Source organism: Aedes aegypti, chromosome 3, assembly GCF_002204515.2.
Source record: "Aedes aegypti strain LVP_AGWG chromosome 3, AaegL5.0 Primary Assembly, whole genome shotgun sequence".
Classification (NCBI taxonomy): Eukaryota; Metazoa; Arthropoda; class Insecta; order Diptera; family Culicidae; genus Aedes; species Aedes aegypti.
Window position 1 is genome coordinate 95,746,358 of NC_035109.1, and position 14,139 is coordinate 95,760,496.

General features: G+C 41.1%; 1 protein-coding gene across 2 annotated transcripts in view; it reads right to left on the bottom strand.

The window, feature by feature from the left end:
• Positions 1 to 14,139, bottom strand: part of LOC5570976 (uncharacterized protein CG7065) — a 31,687-nt gene continuing 17,548 nt past the window's right edge. For both annotated transcript variants that reach the window (XM_021854646.1, XM_021854645.1), the window contains 3 exons: positions 11,351 to 11,601; positions 10,859 to 11,286; positions 1 to 2,911 (listed from right to left, as the gene is read on the bottom strand). In XM_021854646.1, coding sequence (XP_021710338.1) covers positions 178 to 2,911; positions 10,859 to 11,286; positions 11,351 to 11,601 — 3,413 coding nt within the window. In that variant the 3' untranslated portion in view covers positions 1 to 177. The remainder of the gene's footprint in view (positions 2,912 to 10,858; positions 11,287 to 11,350; positions 11,602 to 14,139) is intronic.

Below are 14,139 nucleotides of genomic sequence, written 5' to 3' on the forward strand. Positions count from 1 at the left end.
TATTTTGCATACAACTAAAATTTATTAGAGCTTATCTTCAGTTCACATAGAATGGACCAAAATCTGTTGTTGAGTTTCTTACCTCAATTAAAAAAAAAGTATGTACCTTCAAGCGATGTCACTTAATTCTACATAATCTTCAATGTAAATACACCGTGGGCTCATACTGGAATAAGCTTAGTAGTAACTATTATTTCCGTACTGCTGCTGCTGCTGTTGCTGGTACGGCGATGGCCCCGGCGGAGGTTGTCGCTGTCCGGGATTCTGCTGCGCCCAGGGGAAGGTACTTTGCATTTGGGGTCTCTGCGGTTGTCCACCGCCACCATAACTGTTCATCTGCTGCTGCTGCTGTTGTTGTTGCTGCGGCATCCGTGGGTTCATTTGCGGCTGTTGGGCTCGCATCTGCTGTTGATAATAGTACGGCATGCTGTTCAAGCTGGTGTTGGCCGTCTGGATCGGGGCGAATTGGGGCCGATTTTGTTGGTTCATGAAACCACCCTGGGGGCCACCGGGACCGGACGGGTGCATGGAGGAATTGAACGAGTTGGTGCTGTACGTGGGATTGGTATTATCGTAGACGGTGGGCTTTGGGCGTGGCTTCTCCGGCTGTCCTATGGTAGAAATAGGTTTGCCATAATTCTTCTGTGGGTTCTGATGTGATGTGCCAGGTTTTGGCAGCGAACCCATCAAGTTCGCGATAATATTTTGCGTATCCAGCTGACTGCTCTTTTGTGGATTACTGGTTCGCGAGAAATTTGAGTTAACCTCAAAATTGTCGTTGGCGAAGTCGTTTTGGCGGCTCGGTCCTTGCATGCTGTTGCTGTTCATCGGTGGAACAACGACGTTCTTGGAAGCTGCTCGAACCACATCATCGTAAGTGTAGTCGTCTTCATCTTCCGAATCGATCAGCTTCTTTTGAGCGAACTGATCAGGCGACTCATCACCATAACCGGATACCAAAGGCTTCATCTGGTCGCTTTGATTACCTCCAACGTTGAAGTTGGCCCCGTCGTCATTGAAGTCACGTCCGTTATCGTCGTCGTTGTAATTCTGATCATCGTCTTCGTAATACTCGTCCCTTTGGCGATCGCTCGATGACTTGTCATCTAAATTCACATACCGACGCAGTTTTTCCACTCGTACGGGATCAGTCTTTTCAAGCTTCTTGAGATGCGAAATTAAATGCAATTGTTCTTCGTTCGAGAGATCCTTGAAATTTTGAAGCAGTGTTTGCAGATCGGAGTCCGTAAGACCTTCGAGCGCATTGTTATCATCGGCTGCTTCATCCGAACGGCGTGATGAAGTTTCTGGCCTTTTTTCTGTATTAGTCTTCGTTGTAGAACTTGACGCTTCGTTTAGGAAGCTGCTGGCCGTCACTGGAGCATCCTTTTCTTTAGAGGCTTCGGCCATTGCTACGTACACATTGATCAACTGTTCCAATTCTTCGCTAGTGAAGTCAGTCTTACCTTGCGCCACCAGAGCAGCAGCCAATTTTGCAGCAATGGCTGCTTTATCTACTCCTCCGGCTGAAGTGGCCGCATTCGGCGCCGAGCCAGATGATTCTTCTGCTTGCGGTTCAACCTTCTCCTTCTTGGATGCTTCGTGGATCAGACTGGCAATGTTCTTGATCGCTTTCTTGATCGGAGCAATTTTTTGTGGCTCAACCATATCTGCCATCAGATGGCCTTTGAGCTTCTCTTTGACCGTCTCAAGGAACATACAATTGTCTTCATTCAAAAGCAACTCATCTGCAGAGTTTGCTTTGACCTTCTCCAGCGCCAATGACTTCGAGAGCAAATCAATCACTTTCGGTCCTAAACTGCCTAGATAATCCTCCAAAGCAGTCAGCAAGCGACAGACGGCAACGAAGTTAAGTGGGCTTGTATCTTCTGCATCGAGTTCGGTACGAACAAACACCTTCTTGTTCGGTCCGTAATAGTTCTTCGCCCAATCATCGTAATCTTGCTGTTCTTGCATGTACGATGACATTCGATAATGCGGCCTTTGCCTCTCGCGATCTCTATCCTTACTGAAGTGTCTGCTGTGGCTGCTATGTCGCGACGTCTCTTCAAAGTCATCGTCACTGATGGGGCTTCTTGATCGCTTGGCTCGACTATTCTTTTGTTTGGTCGAGCCTTTAGATTTGATGCTCATCCTTTCATCGTCACTCGAATCGATCGGCTCTGTAGCTAATGACTTCTTCTTAGCAACCTTCACCTTGTACTGCTCCTTCAGATCCTTCACCTTTTCTGCATCCTCGTCGGGCAAGTTCAACCGCTTCTTAATCTCTGCTTTCTTCTTGTCAATTTCCTCATCATGCAGCTCCTTCATCCTCTTGGTCCAGTAGCCGATCCATTCCGGTTTGAAGTCATGCTTTGAGGGATCCTTCTTTTCTGCCTGCAGCTCTTTGTACCGCCGGTTCCAGAACTTTTTCCATTCTTCCGGATACATCGGGTGCTTTTCCGGGTTTTTCTCGTGCTCCTTGAATGTCTTCTCCAGCTGAGCTACGGCGATCTCCAGTGAGCATCGATACTTTTCCCACTTGTACCGCTCATGTGCAATTTCCGAAGCTTGCAACGAGAGCTCTTTCGGGGTCGGCAAGGCCTTGCGTTTATCGGGCGGAGGTGATCGGGACCTGCGGTCACCGAACCGCAAAGGAGAGCGATCATATCGGCTAAGAGGACTGCGTCTTCGCACGGGACTACGGGATCCACGCCTTCGGGGAGGGGGACTACGACGTCTCGGTGGAGGGCTTCTGCTGTAGCGGCCGCGAACCGGACTACGCCGAAAAGGTAACGGGCTACGCCGTCTATTGGAGCCGCGCTGTCGATCACGTGATGGTGATAAGCGATTGCGCTGAGCTGCGGATGATCGAGAGAGGTGTCTCGGTACTCCTTTGCCGGGCGAGTCGCTGAAAGTATGAGAAGATAATAATTGCGCGTTTAGTTAGGATGTTATGGCAGCGTAGAAGAATGGATCATTCAGGAACAAGGTTGCGGCAAATCTGGGACAAGGTACTAGTTCGAAACAAGGTTCCAATACGAATAAGGAGACAAGGATCAGGTATGTTCAGAACAAGGATCCTTTAAGTTTGAAACAAGGTTCCGACAAGTCCGAACCACGGTCCTGGCAAGTCCGAAACAAGGTCCCGGCAAGTACGGATCAAGGTTCCGACATGTTCGGAACAATGTTCCAAACAAGTCCGAAACAAGGCTCCAAGCAAGAGCGGAACGATCTTCCGATTAGTCAGAATCGAGGTCCCGGCTAGTCAGTGTAGTTTTTTTTTGTTGTTGTCGTTAACAAAGTTCTATAGATTGACAATTATTTATCGCTATAAATTTCCATAACGCAAATACTAATGTAAAAACTTCCACAGACCAATTCAATACGATAACGTAGGTATGCCAAACTACAGCGTGGAAAACTGAATGAATTTTTGGAAGCGTTAGTTTGAGCGAGTTTCGTTTATTATAATAACCATTTTTGATCATTGCTAAACTGATATTTTATAAGATTGAGAAAACAAATCTTGAGAGTACCTACTTTGTAATTATGAAGACGGACTGAAATTTCACCGAGCGTTCAAGATGAAGATGCATCAAAGCCAAACCTCGACATCCGTTTGTTCTGAAAAATTAACTCACTAGTCACTCGCTGGTGATGATCAATCATTAAAAATTCCAGCACAAACGGTTGTCTGGTTCTCTAGATTTGTGCTAATGAAAATTAGAGGTTCGGCTTTGAGGCATTTTCATCTTAAGGGTTGACTTTGAACCTTTTGGATGCATGTATTATATGTATAAAAAGTCCTAAAACTAATCTATTGCTCCCTAGAAGCTATTTAAAACGTACTATTGAAGCTTATCGCCTTATCGTTCCAGTCGTCGCGCAGTTTGCCACCGTCAGAACCACCACGCTGTTGTTGTGAACGTATAGCGAGGTTTTTTTCAGCAGTGTTGTACATAATACAACAGCGCGACGACTGAAGTGTTTTTATTATGAATTATGAAATCTGAAATTAGAAAGCTGTGAAAATAGTGACAGTACCGATAGCGATTCAGTGTCTCATGAATAAGACAGAAGTCTATCAGAAAACAAAAGAGGAAACGTGATTAAACAAACTAAGAAAAAATTACCTACATTTAGAATTCACTATAGGCCTATTCACATGACGTCTCCAATCAGCTGATCGGAAAGCACATTGACAGTTCTTCTATGAAAATGGCAGGCCCGTGTTAGCACCGGTCCTCCGCCGCTGTAAACAAATGCATAGACGGATCTGTCACATAAAAAGGCCTATATCCAAAATTAGGTATATCGATTATACAGTAGAAGCTCGTTATAACGACAACTTTTATAGCGACAAAAGCTCTATATAACGATAATTTCTGGTCCCTTAAAAAATATTTTAGGCATACTTTACACCAGTCGTAAACTTAAGTTTGACGAAAAATACACACTAAATTTTCATTAAAAAATTTCCCCAAGACGGGGTAATTGTAATATACTCAAAAATAGCAGTTTTTCGCAAAACTAAGTGGAAATGTAAAATTTTGGTGACTGTTTTCACACGATCAGACAAATTTAACTAGTTCAGTTTGAAAACAAATTTACCGGTTACAGAAAACAAATTAGCATTAAAGGGAAAAATTACAAGATCGGGAGAGTTAAAGTCCTTAGGGATGGTACACAAATTATGTCACGCTAAATTTCGACTTTTTTGACCCCCCCCCCCCCCCCCCTTTACGTTTTTTTATGCGTCCTTTGATTTTTGTTTAAGGATTGTTACACTTGGCTGGGGGGGGGGGTCCCCAGCACTTGTGAAGTACACGTTGGATCCAGTCGACAATTATCTCCATCTTCGCTAGCCTATGCACGTCTTCAGTGGGGTAGAACGGGTCCAAGTTCAGCATCATCTTCAATATACGATTTTGCTTCACCTGAAGTTCCTTCCTGTGAGTAGCGGCGCAGTCAAACCAGGCAGGAAAGCCATACGTTATGGAAGGAAGAAACAACATCTTGAAAACAAGCATTTTAGATTTCTTATCCAGCTGTGAGAGTCTCTTGATCAGTGGATGAAGCATTCTGGTCAGTTTGTCACATTTACTCAGTGTGTTCTTGATATGGGATGCGAAGGTCAACCTACGATCTAAAGTTAGACCTAGATATCCCACGTTGTCGGACCATGGAATTTGTTGTCCCCATATGGAAATATCATGTTGAGGAAGTTTTTATGGGGATCGTTTTCTAGTGAAGAAAATTGACTGCGATTTGTTCGAATTGGTCTTGATCTTCCATCTGCGCTGATAAGTTTCAATGGCGTTTTGTGCCCAGTGCGATGAACCCAGTATCGTCCGCAAAGAGGAAGTACTGTACGCCATCTAGCATCACCAGATCACCGGTGAAGATGTTGTAGAGCGTCGGGCTTAAAACAGCACCTTGAGGGACGCCGAAAGGCACTCCATGTTTGCTAGAGGTATGACCGTTAACAGTCACGTGGAACGATCGATTTGCCAGGAACGAACGAATAATTTTCAGAATGTAAGATGGAAAGTTCCCAAGATGCATCTTGTGCAAGATTGCTTCCTGCCAAACAGAATCGTACGCCTTTTCTACATCCAGAAGCAACATTCCTGACGACTTCTTGTGTGAAAAATTAGTTCGAACCTCCTTCACAAGTCGAGCTAGCTGATGGTTAGTGGAATGTCCGATTCTGAAACCAAATTGAACATGAGGAATAAGACGAGTAGTTTCAAGATGTTGTTCGATGCGCTTCAAAATTGCTAATTGGCCTATAGTTGGATGCATTTGTTGAGTCCTTGTTTGGCTTCGGTATAACGATCATTACTGCGTGCTTCCACTTGGAAGGAAAGCAACCAAGACGGAAACAAGCAGAAAAGATTTTTGCGAGAAAAATATAAGCCTTCCGAGACAATTTCTTGAGCACACAATTCCGGATGCCATCTTGACCCGGATACTTTTTTGCCTTGAGCCTACGGATAAGCGGTATAATTTCTTTTGGACGAATCGACCACGGATGAGCATCAGTCAAGCGAATTTTATCGATGTGTGTGGTCGACTCGTTTACTGCAACCACAGTTTCGGGATCATCAATTATTTTATTGACACGAGCTTGAGCAAAACTTGAGGCTAGTAGTTGGGCCTTCTCGGACGACGAAGCGATAATATTGTCTTCATGACACAACGGTGGACTGTATTTGGTTGATTTCCTCAGGGCTTTGGATATTCTCCAAAGTTTGTCACGATCGTTGTTCAGAGTGCGCAGCGTGTCCTGGAATTTTTTGTAGCTGGCCTGATAGCATTCTTCGAGTATTCTCTGGTTGAGTGTTAGCACTATACTCCGGTAGATGGGGTCTCTTCTTCTATACCATTGGCGTCGACGATTGTTTCGCAATGCGATTAATCTGCGAGTGTTTTCGGGAATTGTCGCTGTTTGATACGGACGTTGCTGCAGTTCAGGGACTGAAACAGATTCGGCTTCAACTATGGTCCTCGTTAGCAGTTCGATGGCCCTGCCAACCTCTGCTTCGCTGCTTAAGATTGCGATGGTTGGGTCAAGCAGATCCAACTTTGGGTTAATTACTTGCTCAAAACGAGACCAGTCTGCACGTGCATAGCAACGGAGCTTCGGTGGTGTCTGCGCAGGTGGAGCTGATAAGCTGATTTTGAAGATTACCGGAAGATGGTCTGATGACAGTTCGTTAAGGTGAAGCGGCGTGTAACTCAAAGAATCATTAGAATCATCATTGATGTAATAGTAGTAGTGTCGCCTTTCCATGTATATTTTCAAAACAAACAAACAAAAAATATAACATTTTTGTTAAGCATACTTTTATGTAAACACATGGGAAATTTAGTAGATTGACGAGTATTGGAAATCAAAATCAATTGTTCAATCGTACATATCAAAAGAAAACATTACAATTTAATGAAGGGCAGCGGAATTTCTCTGTTTTTTATTGGATTTATCGCATATTTTGGTTATGCATCGGTACGGTTTATGTTTGCAAGGGATGACGGTGTTGCCAGGTGAATGGTGACAGATTTTTCTAGCAATTGTTATATGCTTGTTTTCGGAACATTTGCTGCATATTATAAAAACTTATCATTTTGAAAATAGTTTTCCATCACAAGATCACTGATTTAATAAAATTTTAATGATTTTTGTGATTAATCCACATTAAATGCTATGATTTTATAGATAGAAACTCTGACATCACTGCGCTCAACGATCGCGATGATTGTGCACACACGATAGACGCGTCCCGACGCATCCCGACGCATAGCACTGTGGAGCTTTTCAATTATTTTGGGTGGCCCAAATTGATAAACACTTGGTATGTTTTTATGCTTTGTAGAGATGATTTCTGTAATTTGAAAGAATTGAAAAACAAACAACGTATGAGTTTCAAGTTTCTATGCTTTACCCAACCTGTCCGCATCAGAAAAAAAGTTGGATATTTCTATAAACACAAGCATGTCTCAGTGTGCGGTGGCGGCGTCGATTCGCAGCAAGTGAAAACCATCGCCATAATAGTTTTGAGTGATGCGGTTGATAAAACTTTATAAATATTTGATTCCGGTTTGAAATGTGTTCCTTTAAGGAAAGTGACTGAAAGATTTGTTTAGTGGAAGTGTAGTGAACGCAATAAGAAATCCAAAAAACAAATGCTTGCTGCAGAATTACAATGGAAAAGGTAAGCACCTTCTATTTACAAGTGTAGTTGTGTGAGGCAATGAAATGCGGCATGAAACCGGAGATTTTTTTTTTTTTTTGAGCATATAAATCTCATGTATATTGTCGCTAAATTGATAATGCTATAACTGAAAGTGTTGATAAAATATTAAAATACCACCTGAAGCATTTTTCTTCGCATAAATTATCCATTAAATCAGGTGATAAGCAGTTATATTTCATCGATGTTGTAAGTACCAATACCATCATAACAATATGTCAATGATTTTGGAAGAAGCCATTTTGTGATGACGCACCAAAAGGCCTTAAGAGTAGTCGGCTTGGTCATCTCTAACAGGTTGTTGGAGAGAGTTAGATCCAGAGTAGATGGACGACCGTGATCCGTGGGGTGGAATGTAGAAGAATCCGGGAAGTGGATATAAAAGTTGCGGCATGTGGCTTCCTGAAACAGCAGTTGGCCAGCCTTGTGGGCTTTTAAACAATTCCAATGACGATGACGAGTGTTCAAATTGCCCATTACGAAGAACGGTGAGAGTTAAGATTTTTTTTCCTACTTATTTATTTTATTAAGCTGAATTCGCCGTTAGGCATCACGCTGAGTACAGTTTGATATCTGAACACACTTGAACAGTATCTGCATACACTACTACTACTACTACTATAATGGTCTATTTTTGGATCTGACCGCGACGTTGCTTCTTTTCCTCTGCACGCAGGTAGAATGAAAAGCAAGTAGATATTGTTTGCGATTGTTGTTGTCAGTCCATCAGGAGTGAACGAAGAGAAGTTGTCCATTTTTATTGCCATTGGTCTGGGTTGCCGGTTATCAGGATCATTAAGAGCACATGCTCTAGAAGAGGGGCAAGGTGCAAGCTGCTTTCATGCGGCTTGACGAAAAGTTGTGTTGGGGGGCTGTTAATCAAACCCATGACCATCCGCATATGAAGCGAACGTGCAGCCAACTACGCCACGTCGACCCCCATAAGAGTTAAGATGTCGCGACGAAACTGTGTCCAGATTGATCATCTTCTTGCACCTGGGAAGTATGCGGCAATAATATGTATGTTTCCGTCTGACGTGCAAATCGTAGTGCCTACGCTTTCAATAATCTTGGTAGTGATGTTGAGCTCTGTAAATCTGATGCCCTTTCGAACCGCTATAAGGATAGAAAGTCCATTCCAATTAGTATAGAGTTATACATTGTAGATGTACTTAGTTGTCAGCTCCGAACAGAGCTAGAAGTTTTTGCTGTCTGCAAAGAACTTCGATAGCGAGAAAGGATCATTATTACCAAATGTTTGATCTTTTAAGACCGGGGCATATGAGCTACCCGAAGGAGGAATGAACGTGTTGTTTGGGCGGTTTTGACCAACTGCTCTTAGTTTCGCCAACTTCTCGCCACTGCAATTCGCACATTTGATTAGTCCCCGTGTTTCGTTAGGGTTATTTCGGTTATTTCGCTCCAAGTCCGCTTTTTTCGGGAGTTTGCATTCAGTCGAGTGATGTATATCAGCAAACTTAACACACAGAGGAGGGAGATTTAAATTCCTCATTCCCTGAACAAAACATTGGCAACAGTTGCACTGGAAAGCATCTGTGGGTCTTCTTTCATAGTAGCGCCATTTCACTACGGTGAAAACTGCTTTTACCTTTTGCAGATCTGCTAGTTTAACACTTCCTTTCACAAAGTGGAGTAGATACAAAGCAATTTCTTCTTGCCCGATAACTTTGAGAGAAAGTGACTTTACGTCAGTGGCTACTACACCGAGATTAGCAAGTTCTGTTTTCAACTCAGCGATATCGTATGACGATAGCCTCTAGGAAACAAAATGTTGATATAATCTCTAGATCTGTTATCTCTTATGTCAATCAAGTCAATAGGGTCAATAGGGGCAGTATGGTCCACCTAAGCAAAAGTTCTTGAAAAGCATAGAAAAACAATACAATTTAATCGATCCATAAGCTTCATTTGTAGTTTGAAGCATCTCCTTTCATACCACAGTTGTATTTTGGTAAAAAGATTACTTAGAATTTTTTTGGGAACATTTTTGAAAAACACTATTTTGTGTGTAACTCTACACTATACGGGGCGAAATGGTCCCCCCTACGGGGCAATATGAGCCACCATACTAAATCTTATTATTTTAATTGGAAAACCATTTGCAAGGCTTAATTTAGAAGAAGACAATAATGTATGATAGAGTTTAGTACAAAAACTGGGTTGAAGTCTGATTTGAATCGTAAAATAATATGTTTTGCTGACAGTTCAATAAATCATGGTTCTAAGAGCTTCAGTTTTCAAACATAGTCGTTCAAATAAGTTTAACCAGTTAAAAATTCTAGTTTTAATTGAAATCACGTGCGATAACAATATTGCAATTAAACTGCTAAAATTACATGCCATTTTTGGTTATCTATTTTTGTGATAAGATAGCTTTGACCGGCTATGACCATATTGCCCCGTTCCTAGATGTTTCATATAAATTATATTTTATTGAAAATTTATTTTAGAATCTATACAATTTTGTGCACATAATGCCTATGAATAATGGAAGAACGAACTGCTGTGAAAAAAATTGAAGTCAATAAACAAAACTTTATGCAAAGCTTATTTTTACATCCAAAATCTTATAAGATTTTCGTAGTAGCATCAACATTTCAGATTTTTATCGATATATCAAGTTCCAAATCAGTTTTTTGCCTAGTTTTCACGGTGGTGACTAATTGAAGCATACTTTATAAGGTCCTAAGGTTATTGAGATCAAAATCTGTGTTTTAAGCTCAAATAAAAGGTGGCCCATTTTACCCCGTATGACCATACTGCCCCGCCTTCCCCTATAACGTTTTGATTGCCAGTATGTACTTTGCTTTTTCTCTGGTGGAGTAACTTCAGCTAGCGGTTGTAGTTTGGTTGCGGGTAGATTTAGGCTACGAAAGGATCAAAGCCCTACCAATGGTAGATTCTAAAGGAGAACAGCGATCTCCCGACAAATGAAAAAAGTGGGTTGGTGAACTCGATGGTCTCTTGAATACCGAAATACAACTTGCCCGAGTCTAAGAGATATAAAAATTCGCGTAACGAACAGGACTCGGACCTGCTGCGACAATCATCGAACAAAACTCACTGTTTGTAATACTTACTCAGACGAAATGCTCTGCACCGAGTCTGCACTGGAGATCGAATCCAAACTCTTACGTTCGGCTCGATTTGAACGTGCTTTCTTCTGCGGTGCCAGCACAACCGGCGGAGACGGATCGCGGGTCAACTCGGCAGTCAGTGTCCCATTGACGGCGGCTATCTGCTCCTGGAGCATCTTTTTGTCGATCACTTCCACAAACTTGGGTCCCGTCCGCTCGTCAAAGTGCTTCTCGAACAGTGCCTCCTGCAGGTACTTCATCTTGTTCCGGGCATAATCGCCACTTTCGTGCACATAGGGCGTCAAGCGACCATGATGGTCTTCGATCGCTTCGCAAACCGTTTGAATCACGCGACCGATGATTTCCTTCGTAGCGCCACGCTGACCCCGGTAGGGGACCAACTCGTTGACCACGGTCGGATAGTGCTTTTCCTGAGAGAGAAGTACAAATTACAGAGCTTCACGTTTGTAGACGGAATTTACGGTTCGAACTTACCAAGAACTTCATACGATGAATGTAGCTGGTGATGTGGACAACAATGGTTCTAGGGTCACCTTTCTTGTCGCACAACACGCAATGATAGCTCGGTTCCTTAGAACCCGCCGTGGTCAACTCCATGATGTACTCCAGACCCACCATTGGCCCTTCCTTGAACCGATCGATGGTGGCCTGAAGTTCCGCTACCGGTTTCACTTCGTTCTCCATGCCCGGAGGGACAGGCTCACCGGGTGCGATGTGCATTTGAACTATAAAATTCCGAACAGTTTAGACGGGATCCGGTTAACACGGTATACTACCCAGACCGTTATTATGGAAATAAATGTTTCCGTCAAATCTGTGCTAAGTCTTTTTCTATGGCTAAGCTGCTGCATACCTAGTAACAATTTAATAAATGTGTCATAGGGCTCGCCTTGAAGTTACGTCCTTTTTGTATGGTAGAAGTACTCAAATTTTTAAGGACATCAAAGATATTAACCGAGATTATTAGAAAAAATATGCCTTTAAAACTTAAAGATTTTTTTTGTTATTTCTAATTTCTGGGCACATTTAATTGATTACTTTGCCAAAATATCACAGTTCCGGAAGTTCCTCTAGGAAGTTTCTTCTAAAATCCTCCACCTCCAGATGTACATCGGAAAAGTTTGTCCCCTTATCAAGTTTGTAGTTCAATCAGGAAGTTCCTCCGGAAATTCTTCTAGGCAGTTTCTTCGGAAGTTCCTTCTGGTAGTGTATAAATGAGATTCCTCTGTAAGTTTCCTTTGGAATGTTATTTAGTATTTTCTCCCCAATTTTCTTAGGAATTTTATTCGAAATTTCATCAGGAATTTTATTCGAAATTTCATCAGGAATTTCCTTAGAAATTTCCCCCAGAATTTGCATTGAAATTTTTTTAATAATTTCTTTCGAAGTTTCCTTTGGAGTTTCCATCCGAATTTTCCTTGGAGTTTCCTGCGGAATTCCCTCTGGAATTACCTTCAGACATTCCATTGGAATTTCTTATGAAATTTCCTTTGGATTTTCTTACGAAATTTCCCTTGGAATTTACTCAAGAATGGAATGTTCTTTAGTATTTTCTCCTAAATTTTCTTAGGAATTTTATTCGAAATTTCATCAGGAATTTCCTTAGAAATTTCCTCCTGAATTTCCATTGGAATCTTTTTAATAATTTCTTTCGAAATTTCCTTTGGAGTTTCCATCCGAATTTTCCTTGGAGTTTCCTTCGGAATTTCCTCTGGAATTACCTTCAGACATTCCATTGGAATTTCATTTGGAATTTCTTATGAAATTTCCTTTGGATTTTCTTTCGAAATTTCCCTTGGAATTTACTTAAGAAATTTTCTACGGAATTTCTTCCGGAATTTCCTTTGCAATTTCTTTGGGAACTACCTTTGGAGCTTCCTTCGGAGTTTCCTTAGAAATATTCGTGGAAATTTCTTCCATTGGAATTTCTTTCGGTATTTCCTTTGGAGTTTCCTACCGAATTTCTCTTGCAGTTTCCTTAGGAAATTTCTCTGGAATTACTTTTGGAGACTCCTTCAGAATTTCATTTACAATGTCTTTTGAAACTTTAGAATTTTCTTCGCAATTTTCTTTGGAATTTTCTTTAAAATTTTCTTTGTAATTTTGTCTGGATTTTCCTTCGAAATTTCTTCTGGATTTTCCTTTGGAAATTTCTTAGAAATTTTCTACGGAATTTCCTTTGGAATCTCTTTTTGAGTTTCCTTCGGAAATTCTTTTGGAATTCCCTTCGGAATTTCTTTTGGAGTTTCCATCGGAATTTCCTTTGAAATTTTCTTCAGAACATTCTTTGGAATTTTCGTTAGATTTTCTTTTGAAGCATCCTTCAGAATTTCATTTGGAATTTATTAATGAACTCCTTTCGAAATTTCCTTTGGAATTTCATTATGAAATTCCTTTATACTTATCTTCGGAATTTCTTTTAGATTTGTTTCCGGAATTTCCTTCGGAGCCTTTGGATCTTGCTTGGAACTTCTTTTGGAGCTTTCTTCGGAATTTACCTTGGAATTGACCGAATTTCATTTAGAATTTCCTCTGGAATATCTTTTAGAATTGTCTACGAATTTTTTTTCGAAATTTCCTTTGGAATTTCTTTTTGAGCTTCCTTCGGAATTTCCTTTGGTATTTCCTTCGGATTTTTCTTTGAAATTTCCTTCAGAATTACATTTTGAATGACCTTTGGAGCTTCCTTCGAAATTTGATTCGGAATTTGTTTTAAAGCTTTTGGAATAAACTTTGGAAGTTACTACGGAATGTCATTTGGATTTTTTTTCGGAATTTCCTTCGAAAATTCCTGAGAAATTTTCTTCGGAGTTTCCTTTGGAATTTCTTTTGGAGTTTCATTCGGAATTTCTTTTGGAATTCCCTTCGGAATTTTCCTTCGAAATTTCCTTCCTTTGGAATTTTCTTAAGAATTTCCTTTGAAATTTTTTTCAGAATATTCTTTGGAATTTCCGTTAGATTTTCTTTTGAAGCTTTCCTATTCAATAGGAATATCCTTTGGATCTTGCTTGGAACTTCTTTTGGAGCTTTATTCGGAATTCACCTTGGAATAAACTTCCGAATGTCATTTAGCATTTCCTCCGGAATATCCTTCAGAATTTCTATTTGAGCTTCCTTCGGAATTTCCTTTGGTATTTCCTTCGGAATTATCTTTGGAATTTTCTTTGAAATTTCCTTCAGATTTACCTTTCGAATGACCTTAGGAGCTTCCTTCAAAATTTGATTCTGAATTTCTTTTGAAGCTTTGGAATGTACTTTGAAAG